The 17,304-nt window shown below is 40.8% G+C and overlaps 1 protein-coding gene across 1 annotated transcript in view; it reads left to right on the plus strand.

The window, feature by feature from the left end:
• Positions 1 to 7,042: 7,042 nt before the first annotated feature.
• Positions 7,043 to 17,304, plus strand: part of SLC44A5 (solute carrier family 44 member 5) — a 72,020-nt gene continuing 61,758 nt past the window's right edge. Inside the window, exon 1 of the mRNA XM_040073476.2 lies at positions 7,043 to 7,212. Coding sequence (XP_039929410.1) covers positions 7,176 to 7,212 — 37 coding nt within the window. The 5' untranslated portion in view covers positions 7,043 to 7,175. The remainder of the gene's footprint in view (positions 7,213 to 17,304) is intronic.

Below are 17,304 nucleotides of genomic sequence, written 5' to 3' on the forward strand. Positions count from 1 at the left end.
GGCCGGGGAAACTCTGGACTCGACTGCCCCGCCTCCTCTGCTCCTGCAAAAAGAGCCTTGGGCGGGTTCCTATTCCTGCGCCCGCTCGTGCGAGAGGAGCCACGCCCTGTGACCGGCCCGGCTCCTTTCGCCCGAACGCGGGCACTGTCCATGTCCCGGGCTAGGCCAGTTTGCTGCTGTTTGCTGAGTGTCCTCTCCTGGCTCAAATCACTTACATCATTCACCTGTTTTACTGTAATTTACACCTCAGGGAATAATGAACTCATGTTTTGGGGTGTGCCAGGAACTGGAGAGTGACTGGGCCTGGTGCACGGGAGTTGCTACCAACTGTGTTAATGGTTACATAAAACGTTCTTATAAATGCTCTTATTCCGGTTGTATTCTAAATGAAAAGCAATGCTTTTGGAAATTATCTGTGCGGTGCATAAAATACACGCTTTTGAATATCATTGTTTCACTGTTTCACAGCAGTGTTATTCAAGGGTTTATTAAAGCAAGGATTTCAAGAAAAATGACAGCCATTGATTTTTCTGTGAATTCCTTATTTGGTGTGAAATTTTAACAGGATTAACAAAATTAAGTATTTTTCTGGAAGCTGGATTTTGAATAACATTTTGCATAATAGCACAAAATAATATGCAACAAATATTTTTCCCATCATTATTGCCTTTTTATGTTTGGCTCTTAATTCCTTGTTTTGTTTCTGACAGTTGAGAGTACTGATTTTGTAGTTAATACCAAATAAAGTTTGATAGAAAACTAGCCATATAAAAGTTATTTCCAGACATATTTATCAACTGTCTGAAAGGAGATGATTGTAATGTTTTATAGACTTCATACTGTTGTGATTGCAGGTGATTACCTAAGGGAGGCATGTAGGTACCTTTGATTCAGTGAATAGTGCATGGAGTGCTTTTTCACTCTAACATCAGTCATTTTTTTTTTCCCCTGTACTTTACAGGTAATTGAGTAAAAGACATAAGCATAATTTATAACTCTCTTGCTCAAGTATTTTTGAAGATTCTGTATGTTCCTGTTTCAAGTACACCATACCTTTAGAGTGTAAATCTGTAGTGGAGCTTTTAAATACTAGCACTCAAAATCTGCATTTTGTGTCCCATTTTATATAGGGTTTTCTTCCACAGGTCATGTTTCTGAATATAGTGTGGGAATTTCATTATTGAGCTGTCATTTTCTGTCTATATAGAATTTATTTATTTGTGTGGTTTCTGTGTTTGCAATATCTTTGTATTTCTCAGTTTATTTATGATTGCAACACTATGTTGTGATGATATACCATACCCTAATCTCATTTTAAAGCTTTAAAGTTTTAACTTTTGATTTGCAGCATGGATTATACTGTGCATATTCTAAGATGGCACACATCAAAATTCTAAAGATGTATAGATGGATTCAGAGTATGTATGAAAAGATGATGTTGCATGTAATATATCCTGTCATGTGTAACAAGCAACTTCAGCTGACTGATCATGATTAAACACCTGTAAGAATGCTATACATTAGGCATAGTTGCTAGCTGTAGGAAGTGATTCAAATCCCTCAGTGATCAGAAATGAAGCATTATTTCTAGATGCCCTTGAGATTAGGATCCATAGCCCTTTAGTAGTGAATAAGCTCTTTTTTGAGGTGAAGAGACAGCTTTGAACGGGGTTGAGGACATCCCTAAGGCAGGGAGATTGAATAAAACATTACACTGAGGGAATTTTGACATCAGGAAGTAATGCAGAACAATACTGTTTGGTTTATACAGTGAAATGTTGTATTCAAGACCTAAAAAACATTTTGGAGTGTTCATACTTCTGGCTTGACACTGTTCCCTAGTAAGGGGTTGGAACACTTTGGGTACACTCCTAGACCATGTCTTCAAGTAAATTTCCTCCAAAAATCAATTCATGGGCTTTGAGATCTCTGTGAATCAAGTAAGACACTGTAAGTGGGGACAATTTGGAGACTCCCCTCAAAACTACACTCTTCACCTGAAGTGAACTGTTTGTGTAGACAGAGACTGAGAAGGTTGTTGACTGAAACTGTCCACTTGAGGAAATTGAGTCAGAAATACACCATAACATTTGCTGTTGTCCGCATTAGCCTTACACTAGAAACATCTTTGCATGTGAAATTTGCTACTTGCTTCTAAGGACAGTTGTCTATATTTCAATGGAAGCAAGCTTCTGTAGTAAAAAGCTGCTAACCATCTGTGATCTCCTGCAGGGTTGTACAAGTTAAAGAACAGAAATTGTTCCAGACAAAGGAAGGAATGAGTGTGTGGAGCCAAGACAAAGGTATTCCAAGACATTTCTGCTAAATGACAGGAGCAACTAGGTTAAGGTACTAAAACCAGCTGCTCACTACGCAGTTTGCACTTACAAATTTATACCCTTGCTTACCTTCCTTCTCTCCATCAAATTGTTTTCTTGATACCTCTCTTCACATCTCCTTGGGTAAACGAATGAGAATTCTTTTGGTAATATGTTGTCAACATAGTTTTTCCAAAGCCAATCTGGAGGAGAAATTTCAAACTCCAGATGATCCATGTCTACTAAGTGTTTGAAAATAGAGGGGTATAGAAGATGGCCAGGTTATCTGTCAAAGCCTGAACTACTAGAACTTTGAGGTTCAAACTTATTTACATAAAGAGTGACAAAAGATAAAAATTTCCATAAGGTGTACTTAGATTTTTTTTGCATTTCTTTCTGAAGCAGGGAATACAGCATCTGTCTTTCATTTTTATTTTCTCAAATGCTTACTGCTGTGTCATATTTCTTAATTAATATTCCTCTGCTAACTTTTACTACAGTAAGAATTGTATAGTGCACAGTATGTTGCTTTATCAACCTAGAATACTCTCTTATATATTAACCAGCGGAATGTGTGAGGCTTATTGCTGAAATTTATAACTTAGCAAGTAAACACAGTAAGATTATTACATTACAAACTACGTGTCACTGTTATGGTTTTAACACTTGTAGGTTGTAATCCAGAACAGTGAAGTTAAAACTTTGCCAGCCCAAACTGACTAAAGGTGAGGTAGCACATAAGCAGCGCTGTGATGGTACAGTGGGTGGGATTTTATTAAACAATTATATTTTAAAACTCCATTTGTGGCTCTGCAAGATCATACCAATGCTAACATTTAATAGTATCCAAGAACCTAACCATGTAAATGTGTATTGATAAAATGTAGACAATAATTTTATAGTAAAGCATGTATAGTTCTTTTTAGTAAGTCCAGCAAGTGACAAAACACAAAGTAAAACCTGCCTTAAATTCCAAGAGTTCAGTTTGTTTCTTGTTGTTGAAGTCTATAAGGTAGAGTTTAGAAACACTAGCTGATATTATAGCCCTATTGAGGCACATGCAGTGAAAAAGTAAAGAAGAGGAGAAATCTTGGGTTGGAGATTCTGGAAGAAGAATACTGGGATTGAGAATATGAGCACAAGAAGGTGGCAATTGAGATTTTCATCTAACATTCATGTGACGAGCAATGAGGCCCTTTACAACATGAATAGCTGGAACTCATTTGGCCGTGAAAGTAACAAGGCTTGTACTAGGTCAGACCGAAGATCAGTTAGGCATAGTATCCAGTTTATGGCAGTGCCACGAAGAATGGTCAGGAGATGGTTCCAGAACAGATGTGCATGTGCTTGGGTATCCAGGGAGTCTTGTGTGTGCCTGCACTAGTCACCTTTTGTCTCTGCCCGCCCAAGAGGAGGAGAGGCCTGTGGTCTGTGCTGGAGCTGAGGGCAAGTCCTGCATGTAGATGCTGTTGAAGACTGTGTACCACAAACAGGAAGGCAGCAGCAGCCACGTCACTCTCCCTGGTACAGACTCTGCATCCTCAGGCACCAGCATGGGCTCCAGTGGCTGGGCAGGACAGGAGGGCTCCTGGAGCTGAAAGAAATTACAGACCCTTCTAACGCCCTTTAACAATTCTTAGCCATAAAAGGACTTTGCCCTCTATGGTGGCTTATTTTATTTAAAACATTTTTCATGAGGAACCTTGTGGAATGTTTACAAAAAAACCTTGAAAATCAGCTGTATTCCCTCATTTTCATGTCCGTGACTCCTTGGGAAGTCTTCGGTAGTTTTCTGAGCCTTGACTTCTTTTTACAAAAATTATACTTTCCAATATATCACATATTCCAAATCTGTCTGCATTATTGTATTTTTCACTGTTTGCAACATGTAGAGGCAAGGTCTGCAGTTTTATGGATTTTCGTTGGAAGTATTTTAAAAGATTTTGAAAATGTTTATCACCTTCAAGTTGATATGTGCATAGGAGGCTTAAGGAAAATATCCTATTAACTCTACATATTCTCTTCCTCCTATTGGCCTTTAGAAAAAGGATTTTTGCATCCATACTTTTTTGCAAATTAATGGTCAAACTCTTTTTTGGCCTGCCTTACTGTTCTTTCACACTTAACATGCCAAATTTTGTGATCCTTTATAATTTACTCACTTGAACACAACTGTTCCTTATTTTGATAGGTTATAGGAATATAGGAATATTCCTCCTTATTTGTAGCTACTGCCGTTTTCATTCTATCTAGTCCTGGTGACTTCCTTCTGCCATTTCTCAGGCCCTTCGGAGAAACATGTATATACAAAGATGATCTGCTGCGTCTCAGAATGGTCTCCTCACATAGCCTTCTGTCTATCTGAATAGCTGTCTTGTAGTTTTTAGCACTAGTCTAACCTTTTTAATTCTTTTTAGCAAGTTTTCTCTTTTATTTTAGTGTATTTTTAAGTTATTCCTTGGTTCTGTTAGAACCAAGAACTCAGAACCAAGTCAAATGTTACTTCTTTTCCTGGAAGAGATAAATACTATATTATATAAACTGTATAGTATAGACACAAAATAGACATTGTATATGCTCTGTATTACACATATTTTATATATATAATGTATAATATGTTATGCCTATATACCTTATATATTTACCTGTAGAACAGACTATACTACCTGTATTACTTATGTTTTTTATTGTTGGGATTCCAATATTCATTCTTGAAGGCAGGCTGTTGTGGTTTGGCACTGGCCCAATGCCAGGCATCCTCAAGGCTATGCCAAACCAGTACAGCTATATATAGATAAATTCCTCTGTACAAGGGGAACAGAAGAACACTGAGCTGCAGAATAATACTGAAGCTTCTTCAAGCATGCTACTTAAGCTCTGACTATCCAGTCATGCCTCCTACCTTTAGGTTGCCATGCCTTATCAGAATGAACCAGAAGACATTAATACATTCCTTCTTACAAAGCTGTTCTATGCTGCTTTTTCTCATGTTTGACTCAGTCTTTGACACAAGAAGCTCTTTCTTCTGTAGGTGAGGTTGTCTGAATTGTTTTCCTAGTCAACATCACTGAGGTGAAATAAGAATTTCTTCTTAGATAGCAAAGTATGTCAACTCTTTTCCACATCAGGTATTTACTTGAGGTCCGTTTCCTGGAACACAGGCATCTTGGGTAGCTAGGCTAGGTAAGTGGCCTAGAGGATAGGGAGATGAGGTTAAGAAGGAACTCTCATTAACTTTGTAGACCACGAGCAGTGCACAGAATGATAAACCTCTGCCCTCAGAGATAATACTCTGATGAAGTGGGATGACTGAAGGAGGCAAGTACTCGTTTGAAAATATTATATTTAGAAGTATAAATTCTAAAAATTCAATATATTTGTGTGTATGGAGGGGGGCGGAGAATTACTACCCCCAGTATTTCCACTACTAGCAGACAAAACTACATGTGTGAAATTCAGTAATTATTGGAGCGATTGGCTTAAACTGAGACCTCTGAGGAGGATGGATAAGGTCGTATGTATACCTGATTTAGTTTTCTTAAAACCAGCCAAAGCAGCTACCTCTACAAGACCTGATGATGCATGGACCATGTATGTAAGAGGCATATACCCTCACTAATGCACAGATGATTGGTTTATATTCCCATACAAGCATAACAACAACTTCTATGAACTATGGACATTAATTTACTCAGAAATAAATGAGCCATGTGCTTTTGAGGTCTCAAGTCAATTTTTGAAAGGGTTCCTTTATTTGCAAGCCTTGGAAAGTCAGTTTTCCTCTAAAGCTCATGTCTGAAAATTTAAACTGTGGCCAACAGGTGCATTTCTGTCATTTCAAAATGTTTTCCCTTACAAAATACTCCGTGTGTTGGACTTAGTGGCAACAGACATCTGCATATAGTGGCCTTTTGCTGTAGTGATGATTTGTATACTGTCACGACTGAAAAAGAATTTCAGCAATCACACTAATTGCTCGTAGGTGGCCGTTGCCCCATTGAAGATAAAACGCATGGAGGAGCATGTCAACTGAAGGAAAGTTTACGACGAGAAATGCGTGTTTCTCAGTACTCACGAGCTTTTTTCACTGAATTACGAAAATGCCCCAGCCCAGAACCAACACACTTTTCCTGTCGGGATACAGACGCACGGCTGTCTGTGAGCACGTAAGAACGCTTCGCCCTCCTCCAGCCCCGGGAGCCCGTGCCGGCTGCTAGGCACGAGGCTGCTGCCCGAGGGCGGCCCGGCCGGCCCGGCGCTCAGCACGGGCGGCACGGACAGCTCCGCCAAGGGAGGTGCTTCCCGGCGGGGCCCGGGAGGGTGGCGAGCGGCTTCGGGGCCGACTGGCCGCTTTCCACCAGCGGCAACACCTCCGGGCTCTGCGCAGGGCACGGGCGCAGAAGGGCAGCGCACCCGGCTACGGCTAGAGGTGGTTGGTACGGGAGGATGGAAACCGCCCTGCCAGGTACGGCCCCGCCGAGTCCGGGCCCGCTTCTCGCCGGATGCCGAAGTTGCCGCCGGGCCGAAGCGAAGTTGGCGACGCGCGACCCGTCCCGGCTCCCCTCGCCGGTTCTCGGCGCGGCCGCTCCGCCCGCACCCCCCCTTCCTCGCGACCCGGGCACCGGCACCGCCCCCGCGGGTCGGCGCAGGCGTCGCCACGGAGCCGGCGGGACGGGAGGGTGGGCGTGGGGTGCGGGCGGTGCTGCGGGCGGCCGCGGCAGAGCGGAGCGGGAGGCTGCCCGGCCGCCGCAGCCTCTCATGCCTTCACGGCAACAAAGAACGCACTGAGCGGCGGGCAGAGGCGCCGGGCCCCTGGCTGTGCCCCGGCAGTGCCGGCGCGGAGGGCACCGGGAGACGATGGCGAGGAAGGGCGAAGCCTCCGCACATCTCTACGGTGAGCGCGGAGCACGGCGGGGCGAGTGCCGGTGCTGGGGCGGGGGCGGCTGGCGCCTGTACTGCCCTCCGGCCTGTTTACAGCGCGGATCCGCCCGGCGGGCAGCGACGGCCGGAGGCTGACGGAGTTTGTGTCCCTTGGCGAATGTGGGGGTGCGGTGGTCGTAGGGTCCTCCGTGTCGGAGGTAGACCTCGGGACGCCGGATACCTGGCCCGGCCTGGAGCAAGCAGGACGATCGGTTCAGGGATAGAGCCGGTGGGCGCAGAGATGGGGGCGGGCAGACTTGGAGCTTCCGCCGCCGCGGGAGCAGGTGCGTTGTGGCCGCTTTGTCCGCGTTCTGAGGCAGAGAGGGGCCGGGGGGCAGGTGCGCGGGCCGGGCCGGGCCAGGCCGGGCCAGGCCGACTCGACTGTGGGATGCCTGAAGCGGTGTGCGGGGCCGTGGGGTGCCGGGAGCGGTGTGCGGGGCCGGAGCCCGCTGAGCGGTGGTACCTGTGGGCTGCTGGTGTTCCGGGCGCGTGCAGCGGGAGCTTCCCGCTGGTCCTGCTAACCGGCGCCCCGGGAAGGTCACCGGAGGCAGAACTTCATCTGGGTGTTTGGGCTCCGCTTTAATTGCTCCTTGGAAGGCTATGTATTTGCGATGTGGGACACGGGGTTTGCAAAGCTGCTTAGACTGTTAGAAGGTGTCGCTACAAAGCCGATTTCCTCTTCCACTGTGCGCGAGATTTCCCTGGCAAAACAAACGTGCAGAATGAGCAAATCCGCTTAGGATAGGTCTGCTGCTCCAGGAGCCCTGAAGGCCTCCAGCAGTGAGCCGAGCTAGGCGTAGGGCTAAACGCAGCTTGGTAAAGCAGCCTTTGCGTCCATACCACAGACATGCTGTGTGACAAGATTACACCTTTGAAAAATCTGTTTTTTCATTCACTGCCATGGTCTGAACCTTGATCTGACTAAAGGAAAATCTATGGCTTGGCTTCCTCTGAAAAAGGGAAATAAAAAAAAAAAAAAAAAAAAATAGCCTTTAAGGAAGGAAGACAAGCCACAAAGCTAAGGTGAAATAAAAATTGGTGAGCCTGAAATAATTTAACTTCTGAGAGAACCTTTTTCCACTCCTGTGGAATTCAAATGGTTTTGCAGGTTACTGCAGGGAGAGTGTAGGCCTAGGATCATAGATAACAGCACTGATGGCAGAAAGTGTGGAAGTGTTATTCTGAAAGAAGAGCAGGAACACAGTATTCAGGAAGGGAAAACCAGCTTTCAAATAGAGTTCAGTATGTGCTGTGCAGGCTTCCTCATTAGGTGTTTGTAAGCAAGAGCACTCCAGTAAAGTCTTGATGAGTGATACCGTCGTAATACAGTAATCTTTTAAACTTAATTTAGAAAGCATATTTCATGGGTAAGAAAGGGTGAATCTTTTTATTCACCTTTAGGGAGGAAGGCAGCATTCTGAAGAATCGAAGAATTTTTGCTATTTGAGCTGTTTCATCAGTGTGTTTACTTCCTTTTAGTTCATTTACATGTATGGATATTAATAGTGGTAATGTTTATTATGTTACTACATTTGCAGAAATCTTGAGCAATTACTCTACTATTGTATTGGGAAGCAAGGTCCTTTCCCTTGTTAGATCCCATAATGTTAAGGACTTATAAAATGGAAAGTGCAGCTTTTTCAAGCTGAGCATATGGAACATGGTTTTCCTTTTAAATTAGGTTGCTGTAATAGTTATTCTGATGACTTTGTTGTCTTTGCCAGCAACTGGTTATTTATTAGCCTGCAGGTGTATTTTTCAGAGGAATAAATGTCCTAAACTTCTTTCCTTGGAATCTCAATAATTCCTCAGGGCATTTATAAATGACAAAGGTAAATTCTTCTCCAAGATTTTTAATTTGTGTCATCAGTCTTATTCTTTATAAGAAATTAATCAAGATCATTTTTGTTTTGGGCTTTTTTTGGTTTTTGGGGTTTTTTTTAAGAGAAGCGGTACTTTTCTTTCATGTGATTGCAGTGTTAACTGCTGTCATGTGACTGTTGAAATTAATGTGGAAATTATTTTTTACTTCATTGTAGAATCAGTGATTGTCCCAGAAGCTATTTCCTGTAGCAGTGAACTGCAGTTCAGTTTTACTTTACAAAAGGACACCGAAGGCCAAAGGGATGATGACATCTTTAACAAAAACTTTTATCACTATTTTAATAAACATTGAGAAGGCCCAATTTATTATTTCCAACTCAAATTCATCTAGCTTTTTTATATCTGCATGTTTAAATCTTCTCTAGGAAGAACTACTTATCTATGTTTTGTTTTGTTTTTTTTTTGCCAGTAATGGACGCAACCCAAACTTGAGTTTATAATTGTGATTTTCTAGTTACTGCTGTGAAGCGATCATATTAGGTTTCTCCTAAGAAGAATTTGATTTGTTTATGTTCCTAAGCTGGGGAAGTTCTGTTTCACTTCAGAGAGCTTTTGACAAACTGTGACACTTACTATCAAGGTGTCATTCTTGTCCTTTGGCCTGCATTTACGATTCCTAATTTCCCCCAGTTATGCATATGTACCACGCAGAAAGGGCATCCTCAAGCTGAGGAAAATGGGCTATTTAGCCACAGCAGTGTCATACGATGTGGAAGCAATTGGCTGTGACACTACTGCAGATAAAGCTTCCCTAGTTCCTGCTGGTAAATCCTCGTGCATGTGATAAGTAGTTTATTTTGCCTTCTGAGGTTCAAATTTCATACCAGTGAGGTAGGTTCATATCAAAAATGGAACTCAATTTAACACTTTATTAACATTTTAATATACTCAGAAGTGTTGGAAATAGTGAAATGCAGATCCAGATGGCTTAAACTTTTCTCCTCTGACATAAATTTGGTCCACTTCATCTAGACTTTGCAGTGCATGTTGTCGGCAGGATAAATCATTCACTCTTTGAGCACATCTCCTGAACCTAGTTACAGAGCTTCAGACATACCTGATTTTACCAACATTCTCGTTTTACATAAAACAATTCATTGTGGAATACATTTGGGAGGCTGGGCAGAAAAACAGAGAAAGAATTTTAAACACTTTTGTAGTATGTTTCTTGTTATTTTTTACTGCAGACAGGTGTTTTTGAGTGAAAACTTTCGTTCTCAGCATGCTGCTTCATTTTTTGTCTGGTTCTGTGATAATGCCCTCCACAACATCCTTGTTCCAAGAGTTACAGTCAATGGTTCAGCATCCAAGTGGGAACCAGTACTGAGTGGTGTTCGTACTGAAACCAGTGCTATTTAGTATGTACATCAAAAAACTAAATGAGGTCAAATGCGCCCTCAGGACAGCTGCAGATGACACCAAGGTGGGTGGCTCAGTTGATACATTAAAAGGAAGGGATGCCATTCAGGGGGCCATGACAGGCTTGAAGATCTGCGAGCTGCTTGAAGTCAAGCATAGCCAAGTGCAAGGTCCTACACCTGGATCAGGTGATACCCATTATCAGCACAAGCTGGGGGATGAATGGTTTGAGAGCAATGCTGCAGAAGAAGGACTTAGGATATTGGTGGATGAAAAATTGGCTGTGGCCTGGCAATATGCACCTGCAACCCAAAAAGCCAGTTGTGTCCTGGGCTGCATGAGAAGAAGTGGGACACCAGGCTGAGGGAGGTAATTCTGCCCCTCCTCTACTCCACTCTGGTGAGACTCCACCTGAAGCTATTGCATCTGTCTCCAGCATTCCCAGCACAAGCAAGACAGGGATCTTGGAGTAGGTCTGTAAGAGGGCCACAAAGATGACTAGCAGGCTGGAGCACCTCTCCTATGAGGAAAGGCTGAAAGAGTTGAGATTGTTCAGCTTTTTAATATGTATAAAGGGAGTTTGTAAAAAAGAGGGAGAAAGATTTTATTATATTTTTTAACCCTTTTTTTTTTTTTTTTTTTTTTTCCTTTCTTTTTGTCTCTCCCAAGGTTTCTATTGACAGGACAAGGGGCAATGGTTTTTAACTGAAAGAGGATTTTTGGTTGGACATAAGGAAGAAATTTTTTATCACATGCGTGATTAGGTGCTGAAACAGGTTGCCCAGAGAAGCTGTGGCTGCGCCATCCCTGCAAGTGTCTAAGGCCAGGTTGAACGGGACTGTGAGTAACCTGGTCTAGTGGAAGGTGTCCATGCCCATGGCATAGGGTTGGAGTGAGATGAGCTTTAAGGTCCCTTCCAACCCAAAACATTTTGTGGTTCTATGAAAATATGAAAAGTACTGCATACCAGAGATGGTTTGGTCAGTAAGTGAATAAGCAATAAAACTGGTAGGATTTAGGTAATACAATTTTTCTTCACCTAGTGGTCTAGCACTTCTTTGTATTTCTTGAGCCAAATTACTTGCTGCATTTTCTATTCCATTTAAGATTCTATAGTATCTGAAAGCATCTAGCATAACATTTGTTATCCTTTAGCACTTGAGTGTTGTACATTTCTAGCTTACTGACTTATTTAAGGTGGGCCATTCTTGGTAGTAAGGTATTGGCTTAGCCATGAGCAAGGACGATACAATCAGAACATCTATAAGTAAGGATATAAATGGAACTGTTATGCATAGTTATATGCTACTGAGTGTGTTATGTATAACTCTCATTGAATATTATCAAGAAAGAGTTTAATAAACTAGGCTTCTTGTTGACTAATTAAACTTGGTTATATCTTTTAACAAACAGTATACTAATACATAGTTGAGGGGAAATTCTCATTACTACCATCCCAAGCCTGTATAGTATATTATTATCCAATCTTCCATCTCTGCTTCTCAAAGTCTCTCCTGTTCTAGTAGGCCTGTATTCCTCTACACTGTGTCCTTATATTAGAGCCATAAATATCTCATTCTGCGCAGGCTAATTAGTTGTTACTGTTACATAATAAGTAAAAATAAAATAAATTGGCCATAATCATCTGATCAGAAGGAAAAATGCTTTTACAGTTAAACACACAGAAATGTGGAGGTGATTTAGTAAATTCAATAACTGATCTTCACTTGGATATGAGAAAATTTGTTTGCTCTGCATTCACTCCTGAAGTGTAAAGGCACATCACATTCACAGTTGCTTAACTGTGTTTATTTGATTTTCCTGTTGCTAGCATCTGGCTCAGAGGCAGTCAGATTTACAAAATCTGCTAATGTGGTTCCTTGGCATCTGTGTATTATATCAGGGAGTTAGTGTGTCATTGCTGTCTAATAATCTAATAAAATAATACAGAAGTATCTAGCAGGATAGTGTAAATTACATTAACTTAGGACTATTCTATTAAAGCAAATAAATGTTAAGAGCTTTCCTCTTTCCTTGTTCCTAACCTCTGTGAAGTCAGGGTGTGTTTTATGAAATAATATTCTGAATTGTTTAATACAGGGAAGATAAATACCCGAATTTGTTAACAACCTTACTTTGTTACAGCGAAGGCTAAGAAAAATGTGATGGCTGTGGATTTTGCAACATATAAGTGAACCTGGACATTTAGATTTCCATATGTGGAACTTGAGACTTTGAATAAGGTGTTTCAGTCAGAGGTTGAGGAAACAGTGTAGAAGTACCCAAAAAGTCCTGGAAGAAGACTAGCAGAATAACCTTTCAAAGTTCTTTCCAACTTTATTTTCTGTTGGCACTTACTTGGGAGGTGATGTGATACACAGGACTCAAGGTCCATGAAGATGGTGTAGGAAAGCGGCAACAAGTCTAACTATGGGGAAAAAATAAATTTATATAATACTGTGTTTTGATTTTGCTAGGATGACAGGAAATAAATGCCTGGCAGATGTTAGAATTAAGTGGACATCTTAGGTATCTAAGTATTCTTAGGCAACAGATCCCAGCAGTGACTGAGTATAATTTTGGACAAAAGACGCATGCAACTTAATGTGTCTGGTGGTGGTGGTGTTGTTTTGTTTTGTTTTGTTTTTTTTTTCATATTGCTCAGTCTAAATTTGTTGGTACCAAGCTTTTATGGTACTGGAATTCTGGTCTCTGGAATAAATAGCTTTATACCTGCCATTCTGAATAACAGAGCTCCAATCCATATGAAACATCAAGAGTTTTTTCTTATCACATTAATTTGCTGTAGCACTTTGCAGCAGCTGGAATGCTATAAGCACCCAGAAATAAAAGTAGCCAGGAGGGACTCTGGCTGGCTTGTGGGATAATCCCCCAGGGACTACTGCTGGTATAGTAATTCAGTGCTGTCCACATTTCTAAATAAATTATGGGCAACTTCTCCTGGCCAGAGATGGGATTCATCTGACTGTTCCTTCTAACTAAGGGATATTTGCATTTTTCCAGCCTCATTCCACATAGATGAAATCATCCTTTCCTTCCTAGGCTGTGCTGAAGAGAACTGCAGCAAGTGACTGTATTCATTGAAGTTACTCTGTTGAGCAGTCACTTTGAAGTCAAAGGTCTTCTGTTTTACTGAAACCTGGGATGGTGCCTTTGATTGGCCTCTGACATCTGCCAAGAAAAGGAATTTTTGCCTAAAGCAATCCTCTACCAAAAGAGGACCACCGATTAAGGTTTCCAAAAGATATTTGGTGGGCTGCTTCTCCAGCAGGAAGTCTCATGCTTGTACCTGCTTTTAACCAGTAGATATCTGTTAAAATATATGATTTAGTGTGTACTTCCACTGTGATAAGGGTGGGAACCCATTTGTATTTTAGGAGTGTGTTTCACCAGAAAGAAGAGCTCTAACATGAGTGGGCTGGGATACCACATAATTATCTCTTCTGCACAGCTGATTCCATATAGAAGAATGTGAGTATCTATTCCATGCAGATCATCTAGACTTGTACAAACTGATGTGCTGTGAAATTTGGTAGCTGAATTAGTGTCCTTTATAATCAGTGTATTTGAAATAAATGAATATATGGAATAATACCTCTGGTATTTTTTATATAAGATTATTTATAGTGGCTATTACATTAAAATTAACTGGTTTTTCATAACTGATATTTTTCTATAAGAGTTTTTTTTTTTGATATGAGCAGGTTGCTAAAAACTAGCTAAGTGTAGCAAAATACAGTATTTCTATTTAGACCCCCTCCCCCCCCAGCAGAATGATAAATAATTCCTATGCTGTTTCTTTATTCTGTCAGACAAAAGGCAATGAGCTGTATCTGTGAATACGCCTTTTTGTTGGAGTCAGTACAATGCAATGTCTGTGCTAGCATCTAGGCAACTGCTATAAACAGGGAAATGATGTGCCCTGTCACCAATACTCTTGAACTCTTATAATATTTACCTCCATAAGTAATAAAAAGGTTTGTGTAGGATTGTGAGATAATACAATTCTTTCATACTTATATATATGTGTGTGTGTATTTAAGTAAATATGTATATAATATGTACATATATAATGCTAACAGAATTGTTTTAATTAGGAATACATAATTTCATTTGGAAAGCAAGTAACATAATGTTACTATATATTGTATTTCTAGTTATGCAGTTTATGCGAAGCAGATCCTTGCTAATTTATGCTGATAGGCTCTTCACAAATGAGTGAGTGTTGTGGCAAGAGCCATGTAACACCAGTCCACAAGCTTGAGGTTAGCCACCATTTTGGTCTCCAGTCCGAGGAAAACCAACCATCTTCGCAGCTGCCTGGCAGCTTATTTTGGAATTGTAGAGAAGATAATAAAGAGAGCGCAGCTACTGAAAACTTGTTTTTTTCTTCTAATCCTTTTATAATGAAAGGTTTTCCTTTCAACTGAGGGAATCAAAAATCTGTAGGTAGTGAATGAGTGGTTTGGGATACTGACAAGTAGAATATGAAGAGAAATCAATGAAAGTTTCTTAACAAAGTGAAAGTTACCCCAAATCAAGTGAATCTGTAAGTGGAGATGGTAAACAAATAAACAAACAAGTGCACTAGAATTCTGAGCCAGTGACTATCAGTGAAGTTGTATAGTACACCTGTAAATGTGGGTGTGCAAGCAGAAAAAAATAAACCCCCACCAACAGCCAAGAGCTTTTTTCCAAGACTCTTCTCTGTTATGTACACTGTAACCACTGCCAGAATAAGATCTATGAGAAAACCTACAAATGTTTTTTATTTATGCTCTGTCTCACTCCAAAGTATAAGAAAAATACAGTCAGAAAGGACGGCAGGTAAAGGAACAATGTGGGGAAGTGTTTCTTTTTTTCCACACAGAGTGACTCCTGGGGGATGTGGATGGTCAATTAATGTATTTTTGGTCACCTGTTTTTTGACTTGTTTTAGGCTGTTGGGTCACTTCAGTTAGCGTGATCAGTTAATGATAATATTACAGGCAATGTAGGAATTAAAATTCATTAGATTTGACTAGTCATGTTGGGCTTGTGCTAAATTGTGTTGTCTAACCATTTTCTGTCATACTTTAAGGCAAAGTATCATAGTTTTATGTCTGTACCAAAGATTATCTTTAAAAGGCATCCTGCAGTGAATTTGCTTTAAAGTATTGAATTTGCCTGTATTGATTTTGCCATTAAAATAGTAAGGCTCAGTTGCCCAACCAAACAAGGGCAGTATTAAGGACAGTGGTCCTTAATACAGGCTGCTATGCGTTTGGAAAGTTTCTCTTGTTTATGGGTAAAATTCTGCTTGTCGCCTGCATAGTTAATGAAACTGAAAGAGGAAGTAGATTCTGTTCTCACTGTGTGATCCTAAGAGCCTTTCTGCGGCACTTGTGGAAGAGTAGGACTGTATAGCTGTACTTTGACCTTTCAAACATGCTTGTGCTACCTTGGCCTGTCTGCTCATCCTCTCATGCAGACCTGATGAGCGCTTGCAAACCCTTGGGAGAACTGGGCGCTATCTTAAAACATGTTTTCCTGATGTTAGGGCATTTTAACTTTGGTATGAGTCATGATTAGTGTAATAAAGAGTACAGCCATGTGTGTCTGGTTTCCCTTGCTATGGTCTTGTACATGATTTCCACTTACAGCTGGGATTGGTTTACTCTTCACCCATGTCCTTACCTTTTCTTTTTCAAAGACAGATGAAAGCTAAATATTTGATTAGAAGATTAAATTATGTACTTATATTTTTGTGGGCTATGTTTACATTTGATGACAGCTACATATTATGTCGTTTTTCTCTGTTGCTTTGGCTGCACTACAAAAGCTGTGGTAAGTTATCTTGTGGTTACTCACAGCTTCCTCCTGACAATTTGGCACAGTCCCTCAACCAAATGCTGCTAATGTTACTAATGTAGATGCTTCTAAATAATTGTGAGGTTGCATCCCTGCAAGGATAAAGAAAGTTTATGCAAATTATTAGTACAGATGTCAAGTTCTTGTACTATAGCTGTTATCATTACAGGCATCTGTGTTGACATCATCTATGCATCTGGAGTATCTGCTTTGTATTTGTTTTTTTGTATTTGATTTTTCCTTCCTATTCTCACTCAATTGGTTTCAATTCTGCAAATCTGACCTACATCAAAATAAATATGAGCAACAAGCAAGGAATCTGAAGCTTTTTTTCTGTGTTACTTTGCAGTGTCTTTCACCATCACTGCTTTTTTTTTTTTTTTTAAGGTTATTGCAGATTGCCAAAATATAATCGTATTTAGAACACAAGATTTCTCTCAGGAGGAGTTTGTACTTGACTTCCAGCTGTGAATCCTCTGTAATGCATGATGGACCCCTGTAGGAAACCTTCCATTTTCTTTGGCAAAACCTCATTAATGATAAATATTGATCAAGAAGTTGTTGGAGGTGATTTTGTTCATTTGTTGCAGCTTTCATAGAACTAGGTAGAAAGTACTTTGCAGCAGATTTTCTATATAGCTGAAAGTTGTTTGCAAATCTTTTCCAAATCTTCTGGTGAGTAAATGTACTGCAATAAAAGAAATATTTTGGCCATGAGAAAATCTTCCTCTGGAAGTACTGAGTAAGAAGAATGTTGTCATACACTATCACATTAGAAAAAGGTGAGGAAATGTTTATTTGGTAAAGGAAGCCTCTTGTTTTTTAGGTTTTAATGACTTGTGTGTTACTCAAGATGGGAGACTTGCAGAATGTGTGAGAAGTTGTTCATGCTTCAGGACCATTTCCCAGCAGCACTCAAAGCAATTGTAAATGTAATTGTATTGATACTACG

The sequence above is a fragment of the Hirundo rustica genome, chromosome 9, assembly GCF_015227805.2.
Source record: "Hirundo rustica isolate bHirRus1 chromosome 9, bHirRus1.pri.v3, whole genome shotgun sequence".
Taxonomy (NCBI): domain Eukaryota; kingdom Metazoa; phylum Chordata; class Aves; order Passeriformes; family Hirundinidae; genus Hirundo; species Hirundo rustica.